General features: G+C 34.9%; 3 protein-coding genes across 13 annotated transcripts in view; 2 read left to right on the top strand and 1 right to left on the bottom strand.

The window, feature by feature from the left end:
* The window catches only part of ntmt1 (N-terminal Xaa-Pro-Lys N-methyltransferase 1), a 46,122-nt gene extending 39,783 nt beyond the window's left edge, over nucleotides 1-6,339 (top strand). For 2 of the 4 annotated variants that reach the window (XM_073950093.1, XM_073950092.1), the window contains exons 4-6: nucleotides 2,146-2,320; nucleotides 2,577-2,829; nucleotides 4,817-6,339. In XM_073950093.1, coding sequence (XP_073806194.1) covers nucleotides 2,146-2,320; nucleotides 2,577-2,829; nucleotides 4,817-5,073 — 685 coding nt within the window. In that variant the 3' untranslated portion in view covers nucleotides 5,074-6,339. 4 annotated transcript variants of the gene reach the window in all.
* Nucleotides 6,340-6,342: 3 nt separating this feature from the next.
* On the bottom strand, nucleotides 6,343-15,508 carry ndor1 (NADPH dependent diflavin oxidoreductase 1). 5 transcript variants are annotated; one of them, XM_073950020.1, is made up of 15 exons: nucleotides 15,433-15,508; nucleotides 14,592-14,768; nucleotides 13,656-13,733; nucleotides 13,484-13,581; nucleotides 13,200-13,298; nucleotides 12,397-12,498; nucleotides 12,091-12,294; nucleotides 11,882-12,009; nucleotides 10,715-10,929; nucleotides 10,401-10,508; nucleotides 9,307-9,421; nucleotides 9,027-9,173; nucleotides 8,475-8,593; nucleotides 7,154-7,248; nucleotides 6,343-7,020 (listed from the first exon to the last, which is right to left on the bottom strand). In XM_073950020.1, exons 3-15 carry the CDS (start codon nucleotides 13,659-13,661, stop codon nucleotides 6,876-6,878), a joined length of 1,581 nt encoding a protein of 526 aa, XP_073806121.1. In that variant the 5' UTR covers nucleotides 13,662-13,733; nucleotides 14,592-14,768; nucleotides 15,433-15,508; the 3' UTR covers nucleotides 6,343-6,875.
* A 25-nt stretch (nucleotides 15,509-15,533) lies between these two features.
* gpr107 (G protein-coupled receptor 107) overlaps nucleotides 15,534-17,837 on the top strand; it is a 32,946-nt gene continuing 30,642 nt past the window's right edge. For 3 of the 4 annotated variants that reach the window (XR_012406067.1, XR_012406066.1, XM_009301549.5), the window contains exons 1-3: nucleotides 15,534-15,671; nucleotides 15,863-15,985; nucleotides 16,236-16,286. Coding sequence is in view for 2 of the 4 variants with exons in the window: in XM_009301549.5 (XP_009299824.1) it covers nucleotides 15,573-15,671; nucleotides 15,863-15,985; nucleotides 16,236-16,286 (273 nt within the window). In the remaining 2 variants the exon portion in view is untranslated. 4 annotated transcript variants of the gene reach the window in all.

Raw genomic sequence — 17,837 nt, 5'->3', positions numbered from 1 at the left:
GGAGACAAAATAAAAACAACTCACTGAGGGGAAACACGGCGGTCAAATAAGGAAATGACGTGGGATGTGGGGCTTCTGCTACTTTTGGGAAGTAGGGGAGCTGGAGTATTGTTCATGGGGCAGTTCTTCGACAGTTTAGTCGTGACATGAGCGATTGCAAGAAGCGGCAGTCAGCGAGAGCACGAAAGCAAAGGTAGGTCAGTGTTCATAGTCTGAATGACTGAAGACATAAAGAGCGCAGAGAGTCTCAGTGGACGCGTGTGATTTAGAGCTGGCCGTGTGTCAACACGTGTAACTTTTGTCAACACCAAATATAGAAACAGGACAAGACACCTTCAAAGACAGGAGGACCACGTGTAGGAGCGTGTTTGACCGAGTAAATCTAGTAAGTACGTTAACGGAACTGAAGGCTAAGATAGATACAAATGTAACTCTGCTCTTTCATCTTTGTTTAACCGCTTAATGCTCTACTCACTATAAATCTGCTTTTTAGTCTGACTGTGATCTCTTTAGCGCTGCGGATATCGATATATTCTACATTAACTCAATCTTCTATTTTTGTAAGGCCATTATACATTGTACTGGCTTATTTTAGCAGTCATCTGTCTGTCAGTCCACTGTCAAGTGATGCATCCTGACAGCTGAACTCAGGTGTGAAACTGACAACGTGTGAAAGCTGCCTTTTGGTCTCATAAAAGGGGAAAAGTTTAGCTGTAATACTGAAGTATAGCAGTTTCATGATTTTATTGAGTTTTCAGTCAATTTATTTATGCATTTAGCATTAATGTAGGCTGCCTTGATTTTTTGCTCTTAATCTATATACAAATTTTCTCAGTATTTAAAGTCTTTACTGCGAAAAAAAGAGTTTTTCTTAAATTTTTTGGCTTGTTTTTAGTTAAAAAAATCCTAAATCAATAAGCATCTTCTAAACAAGCAAAACATAATGTCTTGTTTTAAGAATTAATATTTCAAAATTAAGTGAGTTTTTCTTTATAACAAGCAAAATAATCTGCCAATGGAATAAGCACAATAACCTAATGTCAAAAAGAACAACAATATTACTTTGCTTACACCTTGCAGATAATTCAGCTTGTTTTAAGGTAAAACTCACTTATTTTGACATTTTGTTTGTCTAGAAAATGCTTCTTGATTTAAGAATTTTTATATATTAAGATTTGATTCTGTGTATATATATATATATATATATATATATATATATATATATATATATATATATATATATATATATATATATTTAGGCTTGGGCGGTATCCAAATTTTGATACCGTCAAACCTCCTCTCTATTTTACCCCGATATCCAGTATTACCGTACATAATAATAAAAAATATGACGTAAGGCGACCTGAGGTTCACTGTCACCTGTTTGTCTTGTTCGTATTAGAGATCTGCGTGGTACACACACAGAGCGCGAGAGAGATGCACAGCACCAAACTCTCTCACTCACACACACTGCAGGTGACTTGGTGCGTGACTCGAAATCTTACCTCACCTCTCTCTCCTCCACACTGTCCCGTCATGACAATCACACATACTCATTTGTTGGCATTAAATAAATAATACTTATTATTTAATACTTGTCTCCTACTTAATTAAATTGTTTTTATGACGGTATAACGGTATTAGAACTGACACCGTTGCTATTTTTAGATCCCGCGGTATACCATATTACCGTATTACCATATATGTATATTAAGAGAGAACTTATAACTTAGTGTACATTAATGCTAAATGCATAAGTAACTTGACTGAAAGACAAGACAAAATAAGAAAAGCATTATTGCAGTGTGGCAACATTAAATATTTTATATTGACCCCTCACCTACTGTAACGTCTGTAAAAACACCTTATCTGTAATTTAGCAAATAAACTACAAATAATTTTACTCAAAACTCCAATTAATATGATATCCAGAGAATTAGTAGTAAATGGTTTCCTAAATTTGTCTATAGAGAATTTGTTTTAATAGTGGTGGTTGTCGTTTTATTAATCTTTTTCAAATATGAAATGAACATTTTTTAAAAGCACAGTTGCTAAGCTACATTTAATATGTCATTGAATCAACATGTAAAAAACTTTTTTAGATTTGTGGTGGTAAATGTACTTATTTTGGATCCCTTTGGCCAGGAGTTGCACAAAGATGGAAGACTGTTTGATAGAAGACCAAACGTCCTTTTACTCAAAGGCAGAGCACTACTGGAAGGACGTCCCGCCCACTGTGGATGGAATGCTGGGAGGTTATGGCAGCATCTCCAGTATTGACATTAACGGCTCAAAAAAGTTTCTTCAGAAATTCCTTGGGGTGAGTCATAGTAATTGGGGTCAGTAATGTTGTATTTTTTATAGTAGGAAATGTGTTAAGGTATTTATTAAGTTGATTAAAATGTAATAATATTGCACAGTATTACTACTATTACTGTATTTACTGCTAAATCAGCCGTCTTGGGGAGCGGAAGAGATTTTTTTTCCACAGAATTTTATTTATACGTCTTTTAAACGGTTGTTTAAGTACAGTTTGATGTATTGTTATATTATTAATTTTCCTTTTTGCCTCTAAGGAAGGCCAGGGTAAGACTGGCACAGGTTGTGCTCTGGACTGTGGCGCTGGGATTGGCAGGATCACCAAGCGGCTGCTCCTGCCACTCTTTCGAACAGTAGATCTTGTGGACGTGACTCAGGAATTCCTGGATAAAGCTCGTACATACCTGGGTGAGGAGAGCAAACGGGTGGAGAACTACTTCTGCTGTGGCCTGCAAGACTTTCAGCCCCAGCCAGAGCGATACGATGTCATATGGATCCAGTGGGTGATTGGTAAGACTAAATCTAGAATAAAAGACTGTTGAATGCTTGATTCTGATTGGTTGATTAGCTTAATAAAATGTGTTCATTAAAAAACGTGTTTATAATGAGATGGGTTTATAATAAAACATTTGCCTTTAGCTGTAAGAACAGTATTTTTAGGGTTATACTTGACTCTGACCCACTTAATCAAAGAAAGCTAATGCGCACTCAAGTTGCAATTGATACTTTGTTCTCCAAGAATGCCTATTTTCTATTAATTTCAGTGTTTCCCACACATAGTCTTTACTTAGGCTGGCCACCCAGGTATTTTAAAGGCCGCCCAAGTATGTTTTGTGACACTTTTTTTAAAATACTATTATTATCATCCTTTTACACTTTTTTTTATTTATTTATTTATTTTTTTGTATCCACCCAATATCATCAAACATCTGCGAGCGATAAAGTAGTGGAAAATCCTTTCTCCTTTACCCGTTTCATACTGCTCATTCTGTGTTTGTGGGAACTGGCAGCACAGACAGTTTCACGTGATCTGTTTACCCACAGAGACCTGTATCCTTTTGCATCCGACCAGGGTTTTTAAATCTACTAAATTGTCAGAGATTTGGTTTTACATTTGTATTTTAAGCTGTCGTTAATTTTTTGTGCACAGCAGCGAGAGAAACTTTAAATAATTAATTCTTTAATCTAAACGACTCAGAAAAAATATTAAATACTCAGAGAGGACGAAATGGAATCTAAATTGGCAGCAGAATAATTGTACACCATTAGTAATGGGTAATCCACTCATTTGCCCTGTCTAAATATTGCACACGTTTTAGTCTTGTAATTACTATAATTTTTTAGAGATTTTTGTCATTTATTTCTCATCTATTTTATATTTAATTAATTTGATATTTGATTTATGTAAAATGCTTTGGCAATACTGTACATGCCAAAAAAGGAACCTGAACGAACTTGAATGAAAGATAGAGAGAAGTAGATTTTACCTGTCAGTGGGTGCACATGGCTCCTGAATAGCTCAAAAGAGAAATAGCAAATTTTAAACATTTATTTCAACAGTCTTTTTTAACTGTAATCTATTAAAAATAAAAAGTTTAAAACGGGTAATAATAAAAATAATGTTAAATCAAATGATGTTTTTTGTCGCATATCGTTAACTATTTATGTGCCATGAGTAAAAGGTGTGTTTTAATCCAGCTACCACCGCAAGTATATTTCAAATCTGTGGGAAGCACTGCATTTAATGGCCTGTCATCAATTATTCCTTATGACCAATGTTTGTCTAAAATATGCTCAAGCTACATTGTTTTGTCTGAGATTGTATTGATATTGGAAGCACCCTGAATACCTGACCCTGAGGTGTCAGCGTTCTACTTCACCTCATCCCAGAGACTTAATAAGGGTTTAGGTCAATTGGTGGTCAAATTATTTGAGAAAAATGTGAGCCCACCCCAAGAATCTAAGTCCAGTGGATCTTGACAGCCAAAGATTTTAAAATGAATAAAAAATATTAACATTTAAGGAATTTAACATTTAAAAATATTTATACAGCAAATTTGAAAAGCTGTCCATGACAGAAAACATGAGGAAACAAGGAAAGCATCATGCTTTATTTGTGCAAGTACATTTGTATAGTTTATAATGTGTAGGTATACTGAGACTCAAAAATCTAAGCTTAATAATTACCTTTTATATAAAATGATTTTTTTCTATTAATTAAAAAATAAAACATAAAATGGCACTCGTATACTTGTAAATCTGTGTGAATAAATTTAAAAAGGTTATTAAACAAAAATTTCCTAATTATTTATTGTGCCTGTCATTAAATAATTGTCATAAAAAAATCTTTTCTCAAGTTTTAATTGTCATAAAAAAATATTTTCCTAAGTTTTACCACATAGTGACCTTTCATTTTGAGTAAGGTAGCCAGCTAATAAGACTTTATGGAACAGGCCCTATAAGTTTGACAAACACAATAATGCCATTTGTTCTGTAGGTCACTTGACTGACGATCACCTAGTGGAGTTCCTAAGACGCTGCCGGAGCGGTCTGCGTCCTGAAGGCCTGATCGTGGTGAAGGATAATGTTGCGTATGAGGGTGTTATCCCTGATGACGTGGACAGCAGCGTCTGCCGGGACCTGAATGTGCTGCACCGTCTTGTAGCCAGAGCTGGACTCAGCATCATCTATGAGGAGCAGCAGCAGAACTTCCCTGAGGAGATCTATCAGGTCCACGCACTTGCACTCAGATAGCTGAAGCCATTCGGCAAGTACTTTTATTATCCATCTGTATTGAAACCAATTATGAGAAAGGGAAACTAGGATCAATAAAGCCACACAGGAGCTACTTGTTACTGCCATTGTGGTCATTTTTGTGAAGGCGCAAGACTTGAAAATGGGTTTTATGTATGGGAGTCTGAAAGGTTCTTATTGACCTTTAAAGTTTGTATTATGACAGCTGGAGCTGAGCTTGTGGTTGTCATCAATATGAATGCAGAAATTGTGACTGTTAGCTTTTCTGAGAAGTGAACTGCTTACACTCCAGCTGATCTCCCATTTGAAGTCTTCTGTTAGTCTCAGCAGGGTTTCATCACAGTGGAAGATAAAAACAATCAGGACAAAAATGTAAACCACACACACACTGCTTCACATTTAGCAGTGGATGTGCCGAGAACAGGGATAGTTCATCCAAAAATTATTTGTTTTTTTCATGATCATATCATGACTGACTTCTGATGAAAATAATACTTGAGAAATCTATTTAATGGTCAGTATGTCAGTTACCAACATTATTAAAGGAACATTCTCATTTAAAAAAAAGGCTCAGGGTTTTAGTTGAGTTTTACCATTTTTTTAATCCATTCAGCTGAACTCTGAAACTGGCTGGAGCTTTTTTAGCTTAGCTTAGCATAGATCATTGAATCAGATTAGACCATTAGCTTCTTGCCAAAATTTATAATTTTCCTATTTATAGATTGACTCTTCTGAATTTCCATCATGTAGTTTAGACTGACAGAAAATGAGAAGTTGCTGCTTTCTTGTTCAATATGGCTAGGAACTATTCTCTCATTCTGGCGTAATAATCGAGGAACTTTGCTGCAGTACCATGGCTAGTACATTTGGGATATTTTGTGAATTCTAAATGGTGGTACAAGTGTAGGGCTTCATGATGAGGACTATTTTCAGACACTCTAGATTCAAAAATGGTAAAACTCAACTGTTTAACTTTAAAAATGAGCCTGTAAAATGGTGTAAAAGGATTCCTTTCAAAATGACTTCTAAATGAAGTAAAAGACACACAATTGTGACGAGTAATTTATCCTGAGGTAAACTATCCCTTTTATATCTGATTAATTGGAGTTTAGGCATGTCTGTTGCACTGAATGCTGTGTGAAAACTTTTTAATAACTTATGAGAACTTGAATGTTTTAGTATGTGTGAATTTACAGCTGTTGACAGAAAACTCTCAAGTGAACCATATATTGTATTTTGCCTTGAATAAACCAATATTTTGAAGCAGTCTTTGTACAACAGCATTATTGATTTTAATTATAGGTGCTTTCTCAGCACCTTATTCTTTACAATGTTCATCTTTTCCCATACACATTTATATATTTTTATTCTGTCAGTTGTATAAAATCCCCCAACTCCTTGTTTTAAAACCATACTTTTAATTATCATTGTTGACTTGATACACTCAATTATAGTCAATGTTCTTAAGTAAAAAATAGCCATTAAAATGAAAATTATCTTGATTATGTATTTTGAATGGCATTTGTTTATCTAATATTTGAATTTATAAAAGAAATAAGCCTCAATGCAACATTACACCAAAAAAAAATCCTAAATCTTCTATTTCCTTCAATATTTATTTTTTAAAAAGAATATAACTGGTAATGTATGATTGAACACGTATGCATAAATATAAATCAAAAGCACCCCACAATTGAAGCTTGACATTCTCCTTTCAAACTTGGTTGAATCCAATCAGCTTGTAACTTAGGTTCACTCTTAAGGCTGTATTGCTCATCAAGGCTGCAGTTTAAATTGAGACATCAGGACCAGGTTTCACTTTGAAAGCGTCCATTTTTCTCCATGCCATCCAGCATCTCCTGTGCCTGGTTTTCAGACATGCCACCTTCTTTCTGGAAAACTGCTTTCAGTGCGTCACATACGCTTGTTGGCATATGCTTGGCATTCCTTAAGTAAAAAAAAAAGAGCTGCTCATTTCTGTCCTGCTTCTCAAATATGAACAGCACTGCAATATTGCTCTATAGCAAACTAAAGATAGAAGGCTGAACATTTATTAATGTTGCAATTGCAAAAGACTTACCCTGCTATGTAAAAGAACGCATTCTTCTTTGCTATCAGATTCCATAACAGTTTGCCTTGTTCCTTCACACGATGCTGAACATAGACTTTATCCTCCTGCAAGTGAAACATTTAAACTGTTTACAATATATCCCATGAGGTATAACTAGACCCACACAGAATCTGCGCGCGCAGATTTTTTTTATCATTATTCTGTTTATTTACTTGAGTAAATGTGTGAAAATCTATATTTAGTTTTTAAATTAATTACAGTAATATTATTGACTAATGTAAAAATGCTTATCTGATTTATGTACAATGTAGTTTGTAAAGTAATATTTCTTGTCTTTTAGTAGAGATATTATATGAGAGACTTGCTTTGTTTAACCAATATAAAGTGAATCTAATTGGATTTGCATTTTAATGATTAAATAAAAGTTAAAAATATCTTAATTTTTATTTCACATATTAAGGTTTTAGTTGTGATACTCCCAAAATAATTCTGCAAAAATCCGCAGACTTTTACCAAAATTCTCCAAAGAAATAGCAAAAAAAGTCTGCAGGTTCCGTCTTGCCCTAGGTATAACCTCTAAAAGAACAACATGCTGCAAAATCAAATGAGCACATCATGTTTCAATTATTATATTGATTAATTTCTTCATTAATATCCACAAACACAAACTGATGTGTCCCATTTTTTAAATTCTAATTTGAGAAATTGGTCACATGATCATTTCCTGCATGACTTCATGGCTATATTTTCTATACCTAGCTATGCAAGTTGTTGATGTTCCATTTAATAATGAAAAAATGCCTACCAGTAGTGATATATTCGAAAAAACATTTATAAACGTATCTCATTTCACAACAAATCTTTTACAATAACTAAAAAAGAGAAGAACAAAAAAAGTGTTCTTCTATTTTTTTTTTATATATAATGGTAAAATTGTTGTCGAATGAGGTCAACTAAGAATATGATGTACAAAGTTCTCCGATATCTGCACTACACAGATTAATTGAATTATATAAAGTCACTTTGAAATACAAGTGCAGCATGTTTCAGACAACTAAAAAAAGTGACACATACTGGAGAATGCGATTAAGCATGGTTTTCTTATTCAAAGATTTTCCAGCACTGGACATGTTGGGTGTTTTCCTTATTGGACACATCTGTCATTAGCCATCCCTTTAACTTGCACTCTAAACAAAAGTTTGGACCTATTTATTTTGTTAAATTTAGTTCTTGACAGTTTTTGTTTGTTTTAATGATACCCTATGGATAAAGGATCAACCAGGAAGCCTGTTAAAAGGTTAAGGTAAAAGCTAAATAATCCAGGTCTGACCTGATCTCTGGAAAAGGCTGTGACGAGTATCATTTGTCCCGCCTGCACCTTCTCCTGCCATTCTGATCCACAGTAGAAGTCTTTAGATTCAGATCGACAGCCAAAGAATAGCACATTAGCTGAAACACACCACAACATTGGTTAGAATGTAGGATATAAAGGCGCTCTGAGACTCAGCACTACGTTCAGTCTCTACTTATCAAATACCTCTATGCCATTAAATATGTACTGTATTAACAGGATAGTTCACCTGAAAGTGAACAGTCTGTCAAAGTTTACTTGTTGCAAACCTGTTTGAGTTTCCTCCTCCTGTTGAACACACAAATGTTTATTTTGAAGAAAAGGGCAGCCTTGGAAGTCAATGGCTAGTGGTTTCCAAATGTATTGTTATCATCTTTAGTGTGCAACAAAGAAACTCATAAAGGGTTGGAAGCATTAGTGTAAGTAAATGTACTCACAAAAAATGTTTTGAGGTGAACTATCCCCTTATTTTAAGGGAAGATGCATCACAAATTATGACTAAAATATCAATTTCTTAAATCACTCACTCACCCATCTTCCCCTGAGCAACCCTCTCCTGTATGGCAGATCTGAAGGGAGCCACTCCAGTTCCTGGTCCCACCATGATCACAGGGCTTTCTGGCTCCTGTGGGAATTTTAAACTGCCTTTCTTCACCCACAGTGGTACGTAAACATCTCCTAAACCATATTTAGGGCATCAATGAAGACTTGTAAACAATTTTGAGCAACACATCTATTTTTTTGGTCTGACTAAATTATTATGTGGTTTGTTTTTTTAAATGACTTGTAAATTCTGTCAGATTGATCAGACCTTTAGACGGGTCCAGAGACGCCAGCCAAGAAGAGCAGAGACCTTTGCGTGGCTTTACGAGCATAGTTTTATACTTCACCACAGCAAGCAAGATCTGGATACGATTAGGGTGTTCCTGAGAGAGAAATAAAGGAGGTATATATATATATATACACACACACACACACAGTTGAAGTAAGAATTATTAGTCCCCCTGAATTATTAGACTGAATTATTAATTTTTCCCAATTTCTGCTTAATGGAGAGAAGATTTATTAAAAACATTTTTAATCATAATAGTTTTAATAACTAATTTCTAATAATGCATTTATTTTATCTTTACCATGATGACAGTAAATAATATTTGACTAGATATTTTTCAAGACACTTCTATACAGCTTAAAGTGAAATTTAAAGGCTTAACTAGGTTAATTAGATTAACTAGGCAGATTAGGGTAATTAGACAAGTAATTGTATAACGATGGTTTGTTCTGTAGACTATTGAGAAAAAATATCACTTAAAGGGGCTAATAATTTTGTCCCTAAAATGGTGTTTAAAAAATAAAAAACTGCATTTATTCTAGCTGAAATAAAACAAATAAGATTTTTTTCCAGAAGAAAAATATTATCAGACATACTGTGAAAATCTATTTGCTCGGCTAAACATAATTTGGCAAATAATTAAAAAAAGAAGAAAAACATTAGAAGGGGGCAGTACAATACAGGACAATGTAATAGCGTGAAATGGTGGAATTAAAAGATTTTAAAGATGTTGTTTTAAAAAAAAAAATACATAATATTACTCAAGTAATCAGTGTCAATCCTGTGGAATTCCTTTAGAAATCATTATCATAAGCTGATTTGATATTCAGCAAATATATATGAATGTTGAAAATGATGCTGCTTAATATTTTTGTGAAAATTGTGACTTTAAGGATTCTCTGATAAAAATTGCTGCTGTAAGTTCAAAAGAACAACCTCTATTTAAAATAGAAATTCTTTGTAACATTATAATAATCATTTTTGCAATGAAATGTACCCTTGCTCAATTTTTACTAACCCAAAGTAGAATTAAATGCAGAATTACTAGAAATAAAACACTAGAAATGATTTACCAAAAGTGAAGAAGCAATAGAGAAGGAGCGAGGCTGAATTTCTGGAAACAGATCCAGCAAGCAGTCAATGCTCAACTCTGCTGTAGTATGAGGGAAGTCTGTCAGTACCTGATCAACAAAAGGATCAGGGTTAAAAACATAGCCCACAAATCTCAGAATATCTGCAGAGACAGAGATCATAATCTCACTCAAATGTATGCAGTATATATGATACTTTCTGTGTTACCTGTTAAAATATAATAATAAAAACCTTATGAAAACAGAAAACCGTTTAAACAACAATCTGTTGTGTTTTTCAGTCAGTGATCTCTGACCTCTAGCGCTGTTCGGCGAGGTCTGTTGCAGTAGGAGTGAAGAGCATCCTGACCCGCAGCAGAGCTAAACTCCAAGAGTTTTTCCTGCTCCAGTTCATCAGTGGCAAAAGTGGCCAGAAGCTCAAAGAAGGAACGGCGTGGGACAGCAGAAATGTCCAGGAAGTGTTCCAGCAGAAAACGAACAGAGCAGGGCTGAGGAAGACGTGCAGGAACTTCTGCAACAAAGAGGAAGATAAACAGAATTTTTCAGGTATTTTATGTTCTGATGCATTTAAAGTGCCCCATTATTCTTTTTGTACATTTGTTGTCACATAGTGTGTGTTTGTGAATTTATTTATATATATATATAAATATATATATGTGCGTGTGTGTGTGTATTTAACTATTTGTGTATTTAAGAGTTATCTGGACTGTGAAAGCAAATCCACTTTGCATGCATCTCTAAATCATGAATAAAACCCACTCCATCACTAGGGTTTGTACCAACGTGTTTTCAAGTGGCGAGAAAACCTCTGGTACTGCAATTTAAATATGTTAATAAGCATAATACAAGCGGATAAACCAATCAAAGCAGACTGTGCTGTCTCACCAATCAGAGCAAAGTTGATTCATGGAAAAAGGGATAGCAAAGCCCAGATCCTGTTTCACTAAGAGAAAAGAGCCTTTGCTGCACTGCATACTAAGAAGAAAGAAAATTTGGGTATTGTGACGTTGGATGTGGTGGCCCAGTGGGTAGCGCTTACACATCACAAAAAGAAGGTCGCTGGTTCAGGTCTCGGCTGGGTCTGTTGGCATTTCTGTGTGGAGTTTGCATGTTCTCCCCGTGTTTGTGTGGGTTTCCTCCAAAGACATATAGGCAAATTGGGTAGGCTAAATTATCCGTAGTGTATGTGTGTGTGAATGAGAGTATGTGGGTGTTTCCCAGTGATGGGTTGCACCTGGAGGGGCATTCGCTGCATAAAACATATACTGGATAAGTTGCCAGTTCATTCCACTGTGGCGACCCCAGATTAATAGAGCGACGAAGTCGAAAAGAAAATGAATAAATGACATTGGATGTTTCATGTAAACCTATTGTAGGATATCCCACCAAAAATAATATAATGGGGCACTTTAATAGTCTGGAACATAAAAACAGAATGCAAATTTTTAGGTGTTATGTGTGACCTGTGCTGCTGTCTGTAGGGGTCAGTGTAAAGTAACTCTCTGGGTCAAGTTTTAGTAGTTGACAGAGCTGCTCCACATCCTCTGCAGTATTACAGGGTCTCATCATTACAATGTCCCCGGCACTGAATCTGTCAGAGATGAACACAACCTTTAATACTCCTTTGTGACGTGATATTTAATATCTATATATTATTCTCAATATTTCATACTCAATGTTAGAGCCTGTGATGTCGAACTCGATGTGTCTGACGTCCTGGAAATGTGCAGTATGAGTGACTCTCTGATTAAACACTAGTGGAGCTGGAAACGGCCGCAGTGAGGTGGGAGAGCTTTTATTATCCACTGTCTGGAGATGCTCAGTCGGTTTATTTGGGACTTCAGATAGAAAGTGGAAAATGTATCGCGGTGGAAGTCTAAAAAAAACAATTATGGATTAAATAAAAACTGTAATATTTATATTCATTATTTATCTAGTATTTTGAAAGCATGAGTGTTAGATTATGAGACAGACTGACTTATCTTCCTCGCGGAGTGGAGCGAGGCCGGCTGGAGGAGGGTAGAGAGACAGAGTTTTCTGCCAAAATGAAAGCAGCCAGGGATCAATCACACCATCTGGCCTGAGGAGTAATAAAAGAGATATCTGCTGTAAAGAGTGCAATATGAAAGCATGCACAAATCAGACAATGCTGCATACAGTCAAGAGAAACCACTGTTTTTACAGTGATTTATAGAAAACTCATGCCAAAATATAATTCAGTGTAACCAAAGGCTGTAAACTGAAACATTTTGGCCTGCATTTTCAGAACAAGAAATGTTTGAATTGCATTTAAAAGACTGAAAATATTTCCTAATTGTCAATCTTTCAACATTTAATCTATTTGCCAGCATTAAGCTTTTAATCATTAAAAATACAACAAGACTTTATGATTACGTATATATTTTATACATTTTTGTTATGCTAAATAAATACACAAATTTTTCACCTTTTTGACATATCATTTTCTAAAATAGTTCTTTGGAACAATAAAACTTTAAATGTGCCTTTTGTGTATATAAAATCACTTTTTTTAATTTAATTTGATACGGACATTAAAAGAACATTTTGTCCATGACACAGAAAAAGGTTTTGAATTGATATGAATTAGCCACCAATTTGTCAAAAAATAAAATTGTTATAGATTGCCTTGAGTTTATCATGTATGTGAAAGACCTCTTCAACGCTTAAGATTGCCCTTCCACATGTCAAACATTTGACATTTTTAAGGGGAAAAATAGATTTTTGCTAATTGTGAATACAAAGTAGGCATCTTCTGCTCACCCCAGGTCATGCTGGTCATCAGCCAGTCCAACAGGCAGCAGCATATTTGCACCAAGCTGAAGCAAACGCTTGTGAAGCTTCTTAGCTACAAAGTTGAACCTAAAAGTTGACCAAACATTTCAGTCTTGTTTCAATCATAATATGTATTCAGAAAACCTGTCCTCTGTTTTACAGATATCTCCCCTTTTACCCCAAATACATTGCTGTTAAGATGCTGATGTTAAAAACATACAAGTGTGAACGAAAGCAAAATGATAGCTCTGTGCATGTTTCAGTCATCTTACTTTGGATACGAAGAGTCTCCAAGACCCAGCACAGCACAGTCAAGACGACTAAGAGAATCAGCTGGCAAAGACTTCCTGAACAGAAACCTCCAGAATTTCTATAAGCAGCAAATATTACAGAATTTAACACTTTAAACCTGTTGTGCATAAATTTTGTAATTTTAAGTCTGACCTTCATATTGTCTGGAGGGTCCCCCTGTCCTGTGGTGGCACAGACAAACACCACCAGAGACTCGGAAATCAGGTTAGCCTGATGAGGAAACATATACATCATGCAAAGTTGTCTTATAAATGATAGTGATTGAGGTAAAGTTGCTTTTATATTCGTTTAGTGACAACTTGTGATGGGGTCCTTATTAGACATGTGATGATAACCATTTTCAAGGTATAACGCAGTATGGAAAATGTTTTAAAACCACCCAAAATTTCTGTATTACTGTTACAAAGGTATGTTTTTTATTTTTTTTTTAACAACAGTATCTCCTGCAGAAAAGATATCCATAGATGCTGTTTTAAATTGTCATGAAATCTGTGTATTTAAAACGAATGAAGGCAGCAGAAGTCAAAGATTCATTTTAATCATTATAATTCATTATTATTTTTGTTTTTCCCCCAGACATTTAAAAAGAAAATATTTTAGAGCAGTAATCACAGTACTGAAAAACTGGTTTTCATACTGTCAGAGTCTTATACCGGCCCATGCCCAGACCTTATATTGTTTACCACGTTACTTTGAAAATTTGGTCTGAAATGTCATGCAAGTAGCACTTAAAAAAACTTTAGCGTAATTTAATTGACAGTAAATAATGGTGTGCTTTGATAATCATTGGCTGCTAATATGATTCTCATATTTATAACTTGCAAAGAATACTTCTATATATCGTCTCTATATTGTTTACCAAACTACTTTTAATATTCGGTCTAAAATCTCATGTAAGTAGGGCTTGAAAACAAGATCAGCACTATTAAACTGGCTGTGAACAATGTTGTACTTTGATAGTCTTTCTCTGCGGTGCTGATATGATTTCCTATATAATTAGCGAAGAATACTTTTGTGAAATGAAATTAAGGAGAAAGTTTGAATGTTCAAATATAAAGTCTACTTTACCTCAGTTGTAGAGTATAAGGACAACTGGCACTGACCACATTGTAAGTGTCCAGGGCCTCCACCTTGACCCTCAGCCTCCTCCTCTGCGCCTGTCGGCCGATCCTCTCCGCGGTGTCCTGCGCTGTTCCCGTCTGACTGCCGTACAGTACCAGTACAGTGTGTCCGCTCATTCTCTCACTGGAATCAGAGAAGCAAATGAATGTGGTCTTTGTTTTTGAGTTAAGCCTCGGGCTTCGTGTTAAACATTCTTCAACGACAGAACTTTTAACAGTGAGATCGTAAAGGCTCAGTTTGATATGCAGGTACACTTCAGTCTTCCGCAGATTACATGACATCTCTCAAGCCCTACCGAGCATATTTTGAGATCTAAGGTTACATTAAAGAAATATCCCATAACGTTAGAATAAAATCGCGTGGCTTACCTAAGGTTATAAATGTAATGAACTTTATAACTTCATACTCTCACTGCCGTTAACATATATATTGACATTAACAGCAGAGACGCCGGTAGCATGTGATGTTGTCACGAAGCGCTTTACGGCAGAATTTAAACATTTTCCGATTGGTTCGTTTCAATATTATGTTACGACAGTTTCACGCAACATTTTTTTAAAGCTGTTTATTCATATCGCATTTTAATTTTGTGTGTAAAAACGGAATGTGACGAAAACAAAAATAAATATTTGAAAAAAAAAAACATTTTTATATATTTGTGAGACGGTTTTAATTTGGTATGAACGAAACGTTTCTTTGTTTTACCCTTTGGAAGACAAAAACAAAGACACATTTTACAGTCTATACATTATACGCAGGTACACAAACCCAAGTTCACCACACAAACCCGTTTTCTTTTATGTTGTTCGTACTACGTGGTTTCACAACTTTTCCTTTCTTCCATTAGAGGTCGTTCTTCATTTGAATGCGTGAACCGGAAATAATAGTGAAAGTGACCTGCTCTTGTTTGTTGAAGCGGTTTTAAAAATGGCGTCCGGAAAGATGTGTATGTTTACAGTTATTAATGTGATTATTATAGTGCTTGTCATAGAAAGTCAGTGTCGAATCCATCATCTTGTACTCAAGGTATGTGTCTAGCGTGTTTTGGTTGTTTTGTAGGACGTTTGTATTGTCGCTGTATTGTCATGACTGCTCAATGCAGAAACAGATGCTCTTGTGATTATCAGTCACTCGCTGTGTTGTGAGATAATGCAAATGATGTGAATCAGATTATTAAAGCTGATTTCATCAGCTTCTGATCAATTGTTCTGTCGCAGGATGACATCCGTCAGCGGGTCCACCTGAACACTTTCGGCTTTTATAAAGATGGTTACATGAGTATGAACATGAGCCACCTCAGCTTCACTGGTGGCAAGATGGACAACATTGACAGCTCCACGGTCAGACTTTCACCTCTGTCAAATCAATCACACGCTGAAATATATAAATACGATAGAAACAACGCAATATGAAAATTGAAATAAGAAATATAAAAAAGTTTCATGTTTGTGATTAACTTTAGCATCTTGACATTTAAGACATCATTTACTAATGACAGAATCTGAAAATGCATCTTTGTGGTCTAAAGGGAGAATACCAAGAAACTGGCTTTCATTACATGCCTTTCAACATTTTGTTTTTTCCCCCCAGATTGGTTTCAGCCTTGATCGTGTAAACAATAATGGTTTCTCTACATACCTGGTCAGTATGTGCCTTTAAATGTCCGTCTGCTAGTTTTGTATAGTTGGGGTCATTGTTGAGTTTTATGGTGACTGTGTTTGTCTCATTATTATTATTATTAGTATAGATTCATTACTGATACTTTGTCATCAGTTAAAGGGTTGGTTCACACAAGAATGCAAATAGACTCACTGTTTACTCAGCCTCAAGTGTTCCCAAACCATGATGAGTTTCTCATATTGAGGATACACAAAAGAAGATTTTTTTGAAGAAAGCTGGAAACCTGCGACCATTAACTTCCGTAATAGGAAGAAATCTACCATGAAAGTCAATGGTTACAGGTTTCCATTCTTCTTCAAAACATTTTCTTTTGTATTCAACAGAATAACAATTAGAGGAGGAGAAAGTGGAGACAATTTTCATTATTGTGCGAACCTTTAAAGATTTTATAGCAGTACTGTATGATTTATGACAGTGTAATGTGAAATATACTATAAATATAATGGCAATTGCTGTTGGTGGAGTTTATTTGTGGGGAAAAAAAAAAAATGCATCGGTGACTAAAAACGTAAGTGTGCATAAAATGTATGATACTTGGGGGAATAAGATCTCCCATCTTGGCTTAGTTTTGCAAACTGTCTAAATTTTATGTAGTTTTCCTGAAATTGTTTCATGGTTTTACTGTGATTGGCTACATCAATAGTCTTTTTTTAACAATCTATGTTTCCCCCCACAATAAATCTTCCGATTGGTTCCTCCAGTGTTTTTGGCAGAGAAGGATTATAATACATTGATTTTGAGAGTTTTCAGATAAAATTTTGATTTCTGTTTTCTAATGTTGTTGTTTGTTTGTTTTTTTGTAGTGCTGCTATTTTCAAAATTAACTTTACTTAAAGTAAATGTTTTAAAATTATACACTCTCAGAAATAAGATGTCACTGGGTTGGTACCTTTTCAAAAGGTACACGTTTGTACATAAAGGGTACATATTGGTATCCCAAAAGCATATATTAGTACCTAAACATTTTAAGAGAAACACTTTTGTACTATTTAGGTACTTATATGTACCCTTGAGTTAACAATATGAACCTTTTAGGTACAAATTTGTACCATTTGAAAAGGTACCACCCCAGTGACAGCTCTCATCATACTACAACAATTTAGTTCAATTCATCTTTTTTTCTATATAATTTTTTAACAATGTATACTGTGTCAAGGCAGCTTAAATTAGATGCAAAAGCAACAATGAAAAGCCATAACAATAAATCAGATTGTGGAATGTGCTGGTGTAGTTCTGGTCAAACCAAAACTAATTGAGTTTAGCATAAATGTCAGTGTTGAAGTTTAATTTGGATTAAGTAGTCACTGTTAAAGGCTGATCCACTGAAGAGCAGCTCCACCTTTTGAATTTTTCTCCCTAATTTCTGTTTAACGAAGAGAAGATTTTTTTCAACACATTTAATAGTTTTAATAACTCATTTCTAATGACTGATTTATTTTATCTTTGCCATGATGACAGTAAATAATATTTTACTAGATAATTTTCAAGACACTTCTATACAGCTTAACATGA

Source organism: Danio rerio, chromosome 5 (genome assembly GCF_049306965.1).
Source record: "Danio rerio strain Tuebingen ecotype United States chromosome 5, GRCz12tu, whole genome shotgun sequence".
NCBI classification, from domain to species: Eukaryota; Metazoa; Chordata; class Actinopteri; order Cypriniformes; family Danionidae; genus Danio; species Danio rerio.
This window is presented reverse-complemented; position numbering and strand designations above follow the sequence as displayed.

Excerpts from the sequence above, each read along its gene's own strand:
- ndor1 (XM_073950019.1), bottom strand. The coding sequence starts at position 14,926 with ATGTCATGTAATCTGCGGAAGACTGAAGTGTACCTGCATATCAAACTG. Across the intron at positions 13,734-14,626 it reads CCCTGGACACTTACAATGTG|GCTAACCTGATTTCCGAGTC; the intron begins GTCAGTGCCAGT and ends TTTCCTCATCAG. Across the intron at positions 7,021-7,153 it reads GCGTTCTTTTACATAGCAGG|GAATGCCAAGCATATGCCAA; the intron begins GTAAGTCTTTTG and ends TTTTTACTTAAG.